This window comes from Pristiophorus japonicus, chromosome 2 (assembly GCF_044704955.1).
Source record: "Pristiophorus japonicus isolate sPriJap1 chromosome 2, sPriJap1.hap1, whole genome shotgun sequence".
NCBI lineage: Eukaryota > Metazoa > Chordata > Chondrichthyes > Pristiophoridae > Pristiophorus > Pristiophorus japonicus.
Window position 1 is genome coordinate 222,393,739 of NC_091978.1, and position 15,960 is coordinate 222,409,698.

Consider the following 15,960-nt stretch of genomic DNA (forward strand, 5'->3'; position numbering starts at 1 on the left):
ATATTTTAATTAATTTAAATTAAAGTTATTTATGTATTTAAAAAATATATATTTTTCCGATTTTTAAAACAGTTTTTTAAATTATGGTTTAAAATAAGCTTACCATAATAGGGAGGGTTTTTAACAATAACATGCATTTTTTTATTTTATTTTAAAATGTTTTTGTCTTTTTTAAAACTCTTATGCCTGTAAAAGTAGGCTATAAACCTGCTTTTATCAGGCGCAAGAGTTTTGAGGATATTTGCTGGGCAAGATATGGGTAAATACCGCAATCTTGCCCTTGCAAATGTCCTCGTTCCCGAGATGCGGAAGATCTGTCAAGCTCCAGCTTATAATAGATCGGAAAAGTCGGTTATCAGCGCATGCGCGTTGTGAGCTGAAAACAGGCTTTTGCGATGCCTTCCTGGGTCCGGACACACTTAGTACGGATCCGGGAGGCCGGAATTTCTGCCCCAATATAATTGGAGAGTTAGCTTGAATTTGGGTTTGGTTCAATATTTTAATGTCCATCTATTACCATGGTAGTTTTGAAAATGCTTACAATTTACTGTTAAACATCTTAATAATATAATTTTTGTTAATTGAAATACAATGAATTGTCCCAGGAAATCAATCATAAGCAAAGTCCCGTACAGTGCTATAGAACATGGTGGCAGATAGGCAGCTCAAAGTTATATTGTAACAATTTAAAATGGCTCAGTAGTATGATTAGATGGCAATCTCACTCTTAAATGTATTGAGAATTAGATACACCCTGAAAATGAACATTTTTGATCTTGATAAAGCTCTTCCTATGTCAGCTGCCAGGACCTGACATGCTGATGAGACAAATAAAGTCATCAATCGTAGAAAGTATAGCATAGAATGAGGCCCTTCAGCCCATCATGCCCATCAATCTTCAGTTGGAGCTATCCACTCTAATTCCCTCCCCTTTGCCTGTATCCTTTTATATTCCACAATTTAAAATACTTATCCAGATTCCTGTTTAAATGATGTTATGGTCTTGGTCTCAATAGCCAATCGTAGAAAAGCATTATCTGTCTTATTACTTCCCCTTTGTTCTCCTAGTGACAATCCTTCACTATTTATCCTCTATCTACCTTACATAATTTTGAAAATCTCTACTAGATCCCCCTTAAACTTTTCGATTCCAGTGAAAAAAGTCCTAAATCTCAAGATTTTCTTGATAACTATAACCTCTAATTTATGGTGTTATTTTATTGAATCTTCACAGTACTCTGTCCAGTGTTTAATATCCTTCCTAAAATGTGGTGTCCAGAACTGCACAGAGTTCATCAATTAAAGCCTAACTAACACCTTGTAACATTCAACATCACTTCCTTTTATATTTTATGCTCATATGTATAAAATTGTGTTTGCCTTTTTAGGAACTTCTTACCTACAATATTAGCTTTAAAGATCTTTGTTTCTGCATCTCTAGATCTTTTTGTTCATCTCGCTAAAGCGTTGAAATTCAACGGGGGGGTAGCAGATTGGCAACTCATTATATACCTCACCCATTTTACTTTCCATTGACGTCAAAAACATAATCATTATCATCATCACTATCCCCTAAGTGACTTCCAATTCCCGTATATTGTCTCGATCGCTTACCATGAGTAAGTTGTGAACTGCCTCTCTTGGCTTCCCTGGCACAATGAACCGTGAAGCAGTCGTGCATTTCAATTACCAACTTTGACTCGAAGCCACTTGGATATTCCCAATTGATATTTAGTTGATTAAAGTCCTCCATTAAGATAATCTTCCTGTTCTTACATACTCTTCTTATCGCTTCATAAAGCAAACAGCCCATTGTTCTGCCCTGCCAGTCTGTAATATACCCCTACTTTCACTTTACCTTTTTCATGCAAAAAATGTCAAATCAGAGTAGGTCGTTCCACCTAACACGGATCAAATTGTTTAGCTTCCATTGTGTCCCTGACTACAGGGCTACACCACTTCCATTTGTGTCTACTCTATCTTTTCTGAATGCTGTATATCACCATATGTTGTGCTCGTTATCATCCTTTGGGCTTTATCATGTTTCTGCTATTCCTATTACATCGTAGTTCCCTTCTGCCATAATAACTTCCACTTTATTCTTAATGTTTCTAGCATTCATTTTATATACCTTTTGTAGATTTGCCTCCTCTTTTGGCCCTTAGTGTCTCCGATATCTGATATTCTGGGGTGTATAGCTAATACTTAGGAAGAATGAATCAACATAATACAAGAAGACATTAGGAAACTTGCAGACTTGACAATTAAATGGTAAATTAACTTTAACATAGATACATTTGAGGTGATGCAATTTGGTAGGAAAAATAGAAACATCACCTACAGCTCAGAAAATAAAAAACTGAATGGGGTAGACTCATCTCAGTCTTAAATGGCCGACCCCTTATCCTGAGACTATTCTAATTCTAGACTCTCCAGCCAGGGGAAACAACCTCTCAGCATCTACCCTGTCAATCCCCCTCAGAATCTTAGATGTTTCAATGAGATCACTTCTCATTCTTCTAAACTCCAGAGAGTATACACCCAATCTACTCAATCTCTCCTCATTGGACAACACCCTCATCCCAGGGATCAATCTAGTGAACCTTCATTGTACTGCCTCTAAGGCATGTACGTCCTTTCTCAGATAAAAAGACCAAAACGTGCATAGTACTCCAGATGTGGTCTCATCAAAGCATTGTATAATTGCAGTAAGACTTCCTTACTCTTGTACTCCAACCCTCTTGCAATAAAGGCCAACATGCCATTTGCTTTCCTAATTGCTTGCTGTGCCTGCATGCTAACTTTTTGTGCTTCTGTACGAGGACACCTAAATCTCTCTTCTCACCATTTAAAAACTATTCTCTTTTTTCTATCCTTTCTGTCAAAGTGAATAACCTCACATTTCCCCACATTATATTCCATCTGCCACTTTATTGCCCACTCACTTAATCTGTCTATATCCCTTTGCTCTTTGTGTCTTCCTCACAGCTTATTTTCCCTCCTAGCTTTGTATCATCAGCAAACTTGAATATATTGCACTCAGTCCTTTCATCTAGGTCATTAATATAGATTGTAAATAGTTGAGGCCCAAGTACTGATCCTTGCGAGCTACAACCTGCCAACCGGAAAATGACCCATTTATCCCTACTCTCTATTTTCTGTCCATTAACCAATCCTTTATCCATGCTAATACATTACCTTCAACCCCATGCACCTTATCTTGTACAGCAACCTTTTATGTGACACCTTATCGAATACCTTTTGGAAATCAAAATATACTACATCCACTGGTCCCCCTTTATCTACCTGCTAGTTACATCCTCAAAAAACTCTAATAAATTTGTCAAACTCGATTTCCCTTTCATAAAGCCATGTTGATTCTGCCTAATCATGTCCTAATTTTCTAAGTGCCCTGATACCACTTCCTTAATAATGGATTGCAGTATTTTCCCGATGACTGATTTCAGACTAACTGGCCTGTAGTTCCTTGTTTTCTTTCTCCCTCCTTTCTTGAATAGCGGTGTTACATTTGCTACCTTCCAATCTGCTGGGACCGTTCTAGAATCTAGGGAATTTTGTAAGATTAAAACCTTTGCATCCACGATCTCGGCAGCCGCCTCTTTTAAAACCCTCGGATGTAGGCCTTCAGGTCCAGGGCATTTGTCAGCTTTTAGTTCCATTAGTTTCTCTAATACTTTTTTGCTATTTAGATTAATTACATTAAGTTCCTCACCCTCATTAGACTCCTAGTTCCCCACCATTTTAGGTATGCTTTTTCCATCTTCTACTGTGAAGGCAGATACAAAATATTTGTTTAACATTTCTGCCATTTCTTTCTTCCCCATAATAATTTCTCCTGCCTCAGCCTCCAAGGGCCCAATGTTTACTTTAGCCACTCTCTTCCTTTTTACATACTTGTAGAAGCTCTTACAATCTGTTTTGTTATTTGTGGGCAAACGCATGGCAGATGCAGGATAAATGTGAAGTTATCCACTTTGGTAGGAAAAACATAAGGACAAAGTATTACTTAAATGCTGGTGGCTTGGGAAGTATTGATATACAGAGGGACCTGGGTGTTCTTGTACACCAGTCATTGAAAGCAAACATGTAGGTGCAGCAAGCAGTTAGGAAGGCAAATGGTATGTTGGCCTTCATTGCAAGAGGATTTGAGTACAGGAGCAAGGATGTCTTACTACAGTTATACAAGGCCTTAGTGAGACCGCACCTTGAGTATTGTGTACAGTTTTGGTCTCCTTACCTAAGGGATATACTTGCCATAGAGGGAGTGCAGCGAAGGTTTACCAGACTGATTCCTGGGATGGCAGGTCTGTCGTATGAGGAGAGATTGGGTCGACTAGGCCTGTATTCACTGGAGTTTAGAAGAATGAGAGGGGATCTCATTGAAACGTATAAAATCCTGACTGGGTTGGATAGACTGGATGCGGGGAGGATGTTTCCCCTGGCAGGGAAGGGATCACAGTCTCAGGATACGGGGTAGGAAATTTAGGACCGAGATGAGGAGAAATTTTTTCACTGGTGTGGAATTCTCTACCACAGAAGGCTGTGGAGGCCAAGTAACTGAATATATTTAAGAGGGAGATAGATAGATTTCTATAAACAAAAGGCATCAAGGGGTATGGGGGAAAAGCGAGAATATGGTAGAGGATCAGCCATGATCATATTGAATGGCGGTGCAGACTCGAAGGGCCGAATGGCCTACTACTCTCCCTATTTTCTATGTTTCTTGTTAGTTTATTCTCACTCTATTTTTTCTCTTTTTATCGTTTTTTTGGTTATCCTTTGCTGGTTTCTGAAACTATCCAAATCCTTAGGCTTACTACTATTCTTTGCTTCTTCTATATAAGCTTCTTCTTTCAATCTAATGCTGTCCTTAATTTCTTTCGTTAGCCACGGATGGATCACTTTTCCCATGGAGTTTTTGTTTCTATCTATCCTCATTTATTAAAGTGGCTAATGAACAATGGAGTAGCAATGGAGCACCAGTGCAGGCCAGAGATATCCCCCCTCCCCCATTTTGCTTTGTTCCTGACAGGAAGAAAGAGAAAGTCACAAAGGGAGAAAATGGCCACCTCTTCAAGCCAGCTGGAGAGCTGCATGGACAGAGGCCTGAGAACAGATCTCCCATCTGACCTCTCAGCTGGAAGGGGCGGATGATCTCAGAAAATCAGAGCAAGAGAAACTAGGTAAAAGCTAAAGAGGAAGAAGCCCTTACATGACTGGTAGAATTTTCAATTTAGCCGCAAGCCAACAAAGGTCAAACAGTGCAATGTTGGGACCAATTTACAAAAATGCCAAAATAATTCAGCTTCTTTCAAATTGTTAATAACAAAATAACGTGAAAGAAATATAAATTATTGGAAATACAGGCAGACTTTGAACAGGTCTGACAAAGAATCTACAGCAGAACAATAACCTACTTTTATCTTTACAGATACTAATGGACCTGCTGTTTATTTCACATCTAACTTGTTGTCTTTTTTATTTTTGACCACGGCAGGGCTCTATCGGAGTCACTGGTGTTCCTGGCTTTCACGGACAAAAGGTGAGCATCTGCACGCTCGTCCTTAACATGATACATGTGGAGTTCAATCTGTACACCATTTACAATCCAGTGAGACTGCTGCAGCATATATATATTGTTTCTAAATCAGGATGAATTGCATTGGTTGCTTTGATATAATGGTCAAAGTATTTGATTGGTCAGATTACACTTTTTAATTAAAGTAGCCGTAATTGAAACGTTGGCTGTGATGGTGAATCGAAGTTTTGTCCTTTGTTTCTGTGCTACTTTAATTAAAAAGTGTAAAATGACCAATCAAATACTTTATTTCTTTATGTCCTTGAAGTTGCTACACTAGAGTCTCTGCAGGATTCCTCTTCTCAGGATGGTCCGCTTCCCAAAATAAAGGTAGAAACACATGTCATTTTAACACACAGTAGCAGGAGTGATATTCCTCGCACACTGCAAACAGCTAATAATGGGAGGGAGCACAGACACCACAAAGCCCTCAGTTGGGTCCAAAAGGTGAGCTATGTTGTATTTTCTTTCACTTTGGCCATAAGAAGGAAGTCCAAAGTACTGGCACCATCGCCATTAAAAAGTATAGCAAGAGGGTGGATTTTTCCGAGCCTATGCAGGTGAGATCACAATGTCACCAGCAGCACATGTACGATTTTCCAATATTCAAAATCGATCAAAAGCCACCAAGCGAGAATCCCCATCACCAGCATAAACTCAGAGAAAATAAGCTCCAAAAGGTTACAGGCATGTATTGGTCGTGGAGCAGCTCCGTTCACTTTACTAGAATGAGGCCCTATTGATTGGTTTGCGAGCTGATCTGTAGCTGCCTAACCCCAAGAAGAGTAGTGCTTATTTTTCAGGAAAAGCCCTGGAAAGGGAGAAGGCACATCGAACATGTCCAGGGAACTATAGACCAGTCAGCTTAACATCGGTAGTAGAAAAAGTAATGGAATCCCTACTAAATAAAAGAACATCTCGAAACCAAAACTACAATAATGAATAATCAGCATCGATTTCTTGCTTGACTAACCTCATTGAATATTTTGAAGAGGTAGCAAAGAGAGTTGACAAAGCTGATGCAGTAGATGTAATTTATCTAGATTTTCAAAAGGCCTTCGATAAGGTACCACATAATAGATTAATAAATAAGGTCAGAGCATGTGGAGTCAGGGAACAAGTAGCAAAATGGATTGCTAGCTGGCTTCAAGACAGAAAGCAGAGAGTAGGGGTAAAGTGTAGCTATTCAAAGTGGCAGAAGGTAGGTTCCACAAGGATCAGTGCTGGGATCAATGTTGTTTACAATTTATATTAACGATTTAGACTTTGGAATCCAAAACACAAGTTCTAAATTTGCAGATAACATCAAATTGGGGATGGGCTGGTGGAGAGTCAATACTGAGGAGGACTGCAACAAATTACAAGAAGACATGAATAAATTTGCAGAATGGGCATATAATTGGCAAATGAATTTCAACACAGATAAATGTGAGGTATTACATTTTGGAAGAAAAATAGGGAGGTCACTTATTACTTGGAAAATATCAATCCAAATGGGTAGAAGAACAAAAGGATCTGAGAGTATAAATACACAAACCACTAAGGCCATAAAAAAATCAAATCAAGCACGAGGGTTTATTTCTAGAGGGATAGAGTTGAAAAGTAGAGAAGTTATGCTAAATGTATATCAAACCTTGGTCAGACCACACTTGGAGTACTGTGTACAACTCTGGTCACCACTGGACACTGGAGAGGATGCAAAAACAATTTACAAGGATGGTACCAGAAATGCGAGGGTATACCTATCAGGAAAGGATGAAAAGAGAAGGCTGAGAGGTGATCTAATAGAGGTCTTTAAAATTATGAAAGGTTTTGATAGAGTAGACAGAGAGAATGTTTCCACTTGTGGGGAAGAGCAAAACTAGAAGCCATCAGTATAAGATAGTCACCAAGAAATCAAATAGGAAATTCAGAAGAAACTTCTTTACCCAGACAGTGGTGAGAATGTGGAACTCGCTACCACAGGGAGTGGTTGAAGCAAATAGTATAAATGGATTTAAGGAGAGGCTAGATAAGCATATGGGGGAGAAGGGAATAGAGGGTTATGCTGATAGAGTTAAATGAGGAATGACAGGAGGAGGGTCGAGTGGAGCATAAATACTGGCATGGACTGGTTGGACTAAATAGTCTGTTTCTGTGCTGTATATACTATGTAATCCTATGTAAAAATGGGGCAGTTTTCAGACTTTGCTAATTTAGGAATGATTTCAGCAATGTGAAGTCACTGTTAGCTTCATCAACAGATAAACATTAACAGTTGTTCCACGAATACAGTCGGCAAATGCAAAAGCAAATCTGGTTTGTGTTAAATAAGACAAGACACAGAACTGGCATTTTCCTGTCCTAACAAATGAGATGATTAAGTGATTGAATCAAACAGCTTGAGCTGGGATACACCAGAATGATCTTATTCCAGGAAACAATGAGTGATGAGTGTGTCTGGACAATTACAAAAGAGAGCCATTTATTATTAAAGAACTTTTAAGTTAAAAAATTTGGCAGTTGTAATAGCCACAATAGGATTTCTTTCAACTGATCGAGGTGAAAACTTTATTGTGATAACTATAATGTGCTCTGTTTTCAATATAACTGAAGATACAGTTGATTTTACTTTTCTTACCTGTGTCTTGTTGTGTTTTCGTTTTGAGTAATTAGGCAATAGCTGAAACACAAGCTTTAACTGATCTTCTGTCATGGCTGGTTTCACTTTTTATGAGGCACTTTTACGAGATCGATCCTATTGTCTACATGGATCTCATTATGCTATAAAATTACATTTCCTCCAAAACCTGTAACAATGTGTCAGGATTCAGTAGTGGTGACTTTTCTTTGTTCCAGCAAAGTGTTCTTTCAATTTTTAAAAATCAATTTAAAAACAGCAGGATCAAAATTGAGTTCTTAAATAATAAGTCAATCCCATTCATTTTCCTCCCATGGAACCAAAAAAACTTTCAGCACAGGAGGCGAATCAGCTATCGTAGCTGCTAGCGCAACCTGAAACTAATCCCACTGCACTGGTGTCTCCCTCTCATTCAGTAACTGTACAGGTATCCATTCCATTTCCAGGGTCTTCTGGAATCCTTTCTATTTGTTCATAAGTTTTCAACCCTTCATCACTCCACACCCTCCCCGCAATATTGCAAACCATTCATCAAGGGGTGCAAGAGAACACACTGGCCCAGAAATTCCCTACCTTACCAACAAGTCAGCGCAGGAATTCTGGTGAGAAATGGCGGCTGCCACTTTAACGCCCTTCTCTGGACTCGGCAGCTGCCATTTTGGTGAAGACCTTGGTGCTGCCGATAGCAACGCTGGCCCTGGAGATGCAAATATAGAGAGTGTGATGTCAGTCGGCATGCAACGCCAACTTAACGATACGCTCTGCAAACCTTGACCTCAGCACTGAGTTTGGTGCTGGGTCCTAAGCTCGCTCTGAAAAGCGAGCGTTCAGCAGACTGACAGAGATGCTGTCAGCACTTCATAAAGGACCACATACATCTTTCAGGTAAGTTTGCATTTAAGCTTTTGGACTGAATATTTTTTTATTTTTATTGATGTACTGGCTTAGTGTAATACATGTTAAATGTTTTTTAATGTGCAGGAAGTGCAGGGGGTGCTGCTGGATGCTTGCAAGGCCTCGAAGGAAGTCCTCTGAGAAGACAGGAAATGTTGGAAATATTCAGCAGCTCAGGCAGCATCCATGGAGAGAGAAACAGAGTTCACATTTCAGATTGAAATGCTGCTTGACCAGCTGAGTATTGACAGCATTTTCTGCTTTTATTTCAGATTTAGGGAAGAGGAAGATGCAGAAGAGGAAAATGCAGAAAAGGAGGAAGCAGTAGGAAGGATACAATTCAGGCAGCTCCTTTCTGGCCAGGATATCTGGAATGGAATCATACGCCTGTCCCAGTGACTACAGCCCTAATTCCCCTTTCCATAGTTGTCCCACACCTTATGGTCTCTGTGTTACTGACCATCACAGCATCCTCTTGGCCACAATGCTGAAATAAAAGCCACCACAAAGCAAACTTTCCAATCCAACTTTATCCATCAATACATCCAATTTGACATCAAAAAATCAACTCATCACTCTTATGCATTCCCTTAGTGACTGTCCTGTGTGTGTGCCTTTGCCTATCCTCGTGATGTCACACAGTGCTACCTCAGTGGCTGCAGCATGGCTGGTGGACGGCTGCTGACCTTCAGTGGGGGAGACTACAGACGGCTTTGCTGGTCGTCCTTGAGGAGCTGGTGGCTGGGAGTGATGGTGTTTTTTTTCTTTTTTGTCATCTTATTTTTATTCTTTCTCTTCTCTCCTTCTTGGTCAACCACTGGCTGGGTAGGCTGCATTTCTTGGGTGTGTAAAATGAGGAAGGCACAGGGGTGGAGTTGTGGTGAGGTAGGCAGGAAAGCAAGAGGTGGATGCAAGAAGGAGGATAACCTTTGAGGATACCAGCATTTTTTATCCTTTCAACCCCGCCACTGGACAAGGGCTCAGCCGTGCTCTGCCAAGAATGTCCAGCATGTCGCCTCCAAGGGGATGAGGTGAAGCTAGGAATGGGAGATGTGCCTTGTGTTTGGTACAGATTGTTGGTAGGTGAGAGATTGGGTGTGGGTGGGGGGGCATGTCATGACCCCGCACCCACAGTGTGTGAGGCTAGTGGTGCAGTTGGTAGGAGATGGCTTTTGAAGATGCATTCACTGACTTTGGCTACTTGAGGTCTGAGCTCATGAAGCTTCTTTGAGCACTAGAACCAGGTGGTGAGGGAGACACTGCTGGGACTGACGGCCTCAGTGTTGTGGTCCCACATAGTTCTTTCTGGAGGGCCTCCTGGTCTCTGTGGGAAGAGGATCTCTCTTGCAGTATTGACCCCCTACACAAAGCTGGAGTACTGCGTGCGATACCCTAGGTGTCCCGTCCATGGCTTGCTGAAGCACTTTTAGCATTTTTTAGATGTGGAAGGCAATTCAGCTTGAAGAGCTGAAGACTCCCGTTTGGGAATTCTTTTTAATATTATTTTTTTTCAGAAGGTATTTGAGCTGCAAGGGCTAAAAACTGCCTATTTTTACATAATGTATTTTTCCATTTCAAAGTCAGTTCCTATTTAAGGGACTGAACTGCTTCCTGAAATGACAGCCTTGCTTTAAGAAAAGGCTGTTCTTGCTGCAATGACGCTAAGGCCATGCTACATTGGGGCCTCCTGCTGGGACTAACGCCTCCAGAATGGTATTTCATGGTAAGTTTAGCGCTGGGCCAATGTTAATTAGCCACCAGCACCAATTTACCAGTGCCATCAATTTCGGCAGCCCACAGTGGCATCAGCAGGTTTTTAGCAATGTCGAATTTCTAGGCCTCAGTCTTCTCTTTCACTGGTATTTTTATTCATGATGAACCCTTCACTTTAGAAAATTCTTCAGCGGGGAGAGCATTCCAAACTCAAACTCAAACTTGAATTCAAGTAAAGGTTTAAGGAACAGAGAAATTGGTACCATAAAGGTGCCCCCAGATACTCTAGAAGAATTAACAAAATGCCATGTCCATACTTGAAGGTTGTACTGTCCATGTATCTATATGAGAGAGGAAACGTTACAAGGACACCCTCAAAGCATCTCTGATAAAGTGCAACATCCCCACTGACACCTGGGAGTCCCTGGCCAAAGACCGCCCTAAGTGGAGGAAGTGCATCCGGGAGGGCGCTGAGCACCTCGAGTCTCATCGCAGAGAGCATGCAGAAATCAAGCACAGGCAACGCAAAGAGCGTGTGGCAAACCTATCCCACCCACCATTTCCCTCAACGACTCTGTCCCACCTGTGACAGAGACTGTGGCTCTCGTATCGGATTGTACAGCCACTTAAGGACTCATTTTAAGAGTGGAAGCAAGTCTTCCTCGATTCCGAGGGACCGCCTATGATGATGATATATCTGTATGTCTCCCATTCTCTTAAAAAGCCGTATGATGTTTGCTGGCTGGGCCAGATGATCCGTTTTGTGCTTATAACAATACCGTACCGTTATATAAAGCTCTTCATGTAAAGGAATGTCTTTTAGCTGCGTTAATGTTGTGTTTCTTAGTTTTGAGTTTGGAGGTGAGCAAAAGTCAAAGCTATACCACTGTACTGCAGCAAAAATCTCTCTTCATGTTTCTACTATGCTCATTTAATCATTTTGTTTCAGGGTGATCTTGGTTTTCCTGGGAAGGATGGTGATCCAGGTCCCAAGGTTAGTCTGATTTGTAAAGATTCTTAATTCCTTTAAGCACTGTGCCCGGAAAATGTCATCGGTCGAAAAATATCAGTACTAAGCAATACAATGAGGGTATAATGCTGACACTGACAGTGGTCAGTTCCACTCAGAGCAGCCTGCATTCTCCAATCCTAACAAAATATTTAATGGCAGCGAAATAATAAATTAATAAAATATTGATGTCTTGACATTCTGGTCAGAATACCTTGGCATTATCGTATTATGGGTTATGGGTTATGCACTCAGAGCAATGCTTGCTATTTGTTTCTATCTTCAAACAGGTTATGCTTTGAAAGCACATGTGCAATATTAATAACAAATGTGTTGATGCATTCAAATGAAATTCCTTTGTCTCGCATTTTAATGAAAGCATTAACCCATTTTGATGTCTTTAAAAAAATATATGGTGAAGAAATTTTACATCAAAGCTTTTGTTAGTAATGTTACACAGTGCAATTTCAGATGTTACTGTTTTGCTGTATTTTGCATGGTTCTCAAAGGTAGAACAAATACTGTAGAAAAAAAGATATATATTCATAATTTACCTTTTTAGCTAAAATATAGTCTACTGGCTTTGAAACCTAGGATAATTATTTTGTTTATTTGGGTAAATATTAACTCATAGAGGCAGGATAAAATAAAAACAGGATTTTCAGGAATGCTAAATAAAAACAGAAAATTGCTGGCTACATACAGCAGGCTCTGATGAAAACATTAACTCACCTTCCATTTTCAGAAGCTGATTGACTTTCTCTGCATTTCCTGTTTTCATTTCAGATTTCCAGAATCGGACATTTTATTTTTTATATATCTTTATTGCAATGTTAATGGTTTTGTTCATTGTTCCATTTCCATCCCTAGGCTTCACATGGTGTTGTCTCTGCTAACCAGTGATGTGGCAGAAGTCATTCAGCTGCTGGTGACTCAAGCCTGCTTGCGGGACATTTGTGGGCGCGAAAGGCCTCCCCTTTAAGGGGTGCCCCGGCAGTGGACGTCCACCAGTTTCATGACCCGTGAAGCTGGTATTGATGGGGGCAATTTCCCCTGCGGGGCGGAAAGGGGTCGGCATGGGGCACTGAGTGGTCAGCGCGCACGGTGATGACGTCATCACCGGTTGTGCACCGGCCCGGGGTGCTAATCGTGGGGCACGGCACTGCTGGGACAGCCAACCCCCCCCCCAAAGCTCCAGGATAATTGCTCGAGAGGCGGTAGCACCCCCCTCCCCCGGGCATAAACACCATTGCGCTCCGTTAGTGCCCACCAAAGGCACTAACAGGGCTATAAAACGGGCAATTTCGGCCCCTAAATGTTTGGAGCAAGTGTAGAATTTTAAACAAAAATCTGCCTTACATTTTATCCTGTTCACAGTCAGATTTGTTTCTTTAGGGTGAAGTTGGAGATCATGGCGAGAAGGTGAGAGCCCGGCTTTGTTTGGTCATTATTTTTATACAATTTTTAAATTACGTTCACTTTGTTTGATTTAAGGTGAGTCTGACTGGGTTCTATTAAAGTGTGTCTCTTCTTTTCCCGTTCCTCTATTTCTCAGGGTGATGGTGGTAAGCCAGGACTGAAAGGTGACAAAGGAGGAGAGGTAAACACTTCAATAACACTGAATCGGGGATCATTTTAACCCCCCCAGGTTAAAAATGTTTAAATGGGCAACACGCCCACGTCTGGTTTTAAGGGAGGCACGTTGGAGGCATGCAACCAATCAGCTCTCAGGAGGCGGGTCAGCCACTGAGATTGTTTAAGGTGGCTCCATGTCTCCATTTTAATGTTACTTTTATTTTTAACACTTTCTGCCCTCGGGAAGCCCGACAGCTGGAGGGAGAGGTGAAGGGCTGGATCCAACAGGTAAGTGTCTTTAAAGCACTACTCATAAGCCAGGAGGAGCAGGATTGTGACCTCCCCCGCCCCCTCCAATCCCCCTCGCAATCTGATTGAACCCCCCCTCGCCGTCCGTTCTGACTGACCGGCCAAGATCTGTCTGACCCACCCGCATTCTGTCCAATTCCCTCCCAATGACTGACCCCCTCCAAAGCACTTACACTCCTGGCCAATGACCAGTTCCCAACTGTGGCCTGGTGCCGCAGGCCTATCCGCCCGACAGCCAATCAGTCTCTCAATCTGGCTAGCTACAGTCGGTAAAGAGAAAAGTTTAAAAAATAAATCAGATTCTGCCGTTAAATCTGGCAAGACCGCTGTGAACCTTTTGCAAAAGATTGTGATCACATTTAAGTTATTCAGCAGTTATGTCGGATTTTTTTGACCGCCTGATGCCCTTTTATTTTACAGTGCCACCACATGCAACATTCCCAGCACTGGCAGCAGCACAATAACATCAATGAAGTGGGCTGCTGCCTGCAGTGCCACTGGGCCTCTGATAGCCTGAAACTCTTTCACCTTAACCTCCGCAATCATTTCATGTTTTGCTAAGGACAGCAGTAGCAATATAAATTGATCAACAGCTCCTGATAGAGCAGCTCCTGGCACAATTCTACTGCCACCTTTCCTGGCCACAGATGGATAGAGTCCTTTGTGCGTGTACATTTATTTTTGTCTGTTGTTGCCTTGTTTTGGGATTCCACTCCACAGTGTAAGCAGGTTGGGTACCACAATACCAGGAGCCTCAAGTTGTGTTGTAGGATCACTTCGTGAAGCAGTTCAACAATATAATGAAGACATGAGATGGATCGATTTACATTGTTCGCTGCATCCTTTTCAAAACATTTTTGGTCCCAAGACGGAAGGGTTTCAAGATGTTAGTGAATTGCTTCCCTGATATTTTTCCTGCTGATACAGTCCACTCTGGCACTGTGAACTGGCACAAATATGCTGCAGGATTTCTAAACCAAATGACCAAAAATATGAACTGAACTGCAGTGTTATCAAGAACTTTCCACCCTCAAATTAATAAATCATAAAAACACAAATAGATAGAAAGCAATTATGATTTATTAATTTGAGGGCGTAAAGTTCTTGATAACACTGCAGTTCAGTTCATATTTTTGGTCATTTTTTATCATGTTCTCATATATATATAGCACCTCATCATGTTATCATATATAGCACCTTATCATGTCCTCATATATATATATAGCACCTCATTATGTTATCATATATAACACCTTATCATGTTATATATAGCACCTCATCATGTTATCATACATCACATCTTATCATGTTATATATAGCACCTTATCATGTTCTCATATATAGCACCTTATCATGTTCTCATATATTGCACCTTATCATGTTCTCATATATTGCACCTTATCATGTTCTCATATATTGCACCTTATCATATTCTCAAGACATCCCAAAGTGCTTTTCATCTAACAAATTATTTTGGAAGTAATCACTGTTATGTAGGAAAACATGACGGACAATTTGCATACAGCGATATCCCACAAGGTGCAAATTAATTAATGACCAGATTGTTTTTATTCATTCTCGGGATTCACGTACTCTGGATCATTAGTCAAGGCCTCTGGATTATTGATCCAGTAATATAACTACTATACCACCATGCCCAGTTAATCAGTTTCTGGTGGAATTGGTTGAGGAAAGATTGTTGTCCAGGACACTTCTTCAAATTAGTGAAATCAATGGCATAAAATATTAGGCTCGTTCTACAGCGGGTGATCAATCTGCTCCGCCAGGTTACCACCCAAGCGGTGAGGGTGAAAATGACCCGTGGGATCTTTTATGACTGACCACACAGATGAGTCCTTGACCCCTGGAATGGGGCTTGAACTCTTCTGAGTCAGAGGTGAGAGTTCTACCAACTGAGCCAAGATGACACTTGATAAGAAAGACTCCAAAATATTCTGTTTTAATTCGAGTTTCTGGAGTGTGGATATACTCAGGCAATGTTAAGCTATTCTTTAATTCCAATACCACTTATCATACCAGGAATATTGTGCTAAATTTAGTTGTGTGAATTTGGTGTATTAATCCAGTATGGAGCAACAAAATCTCAATATTACATCGATTCTGTTTTGAACATACTATTGTGGATCACTTGTGTCATTATTATGTCCTGAGTCAAAACTTTCAGCTTTCATGATGTAAATAATAGTCAATACGTAACATTTTCAAAAAAGGTTTCTTTGT

General features: G+C 40.8%; 1 protein-coding gene across 1 annotated transcript in view; it reads left to right on the plus strand.

Annotated features, from left to right (window-relative positions):
* Positions 1-15,960, plus strand: part of LOC139229846 (collagen alpha-1(XXV) chain-like) — a 321,691-nt gene that overhangs the window by 29,936 nt on the left and 275,795 nt on the right. Inside the window, exons 8-11 of the mRNA XM_070861466.1 lie at positions 5,519-5,563; positions 11,776-11,820; positions 13,231-13,257; positions 13,391-13,435. Of these exons, the coding sequence (XP_070717567.1) occupies positions 5,519-5,563; positions 11,776-11,820; positions 13,231-13,257; positions 13,391-13,435 (162 nt within the window). The remainder of the gene's footprint in view (positions 1-5,518; positions 5,564-11,775; positions 11,821-13,230; positions 13,258-13,390; positions 13,436-15,960) is intronic.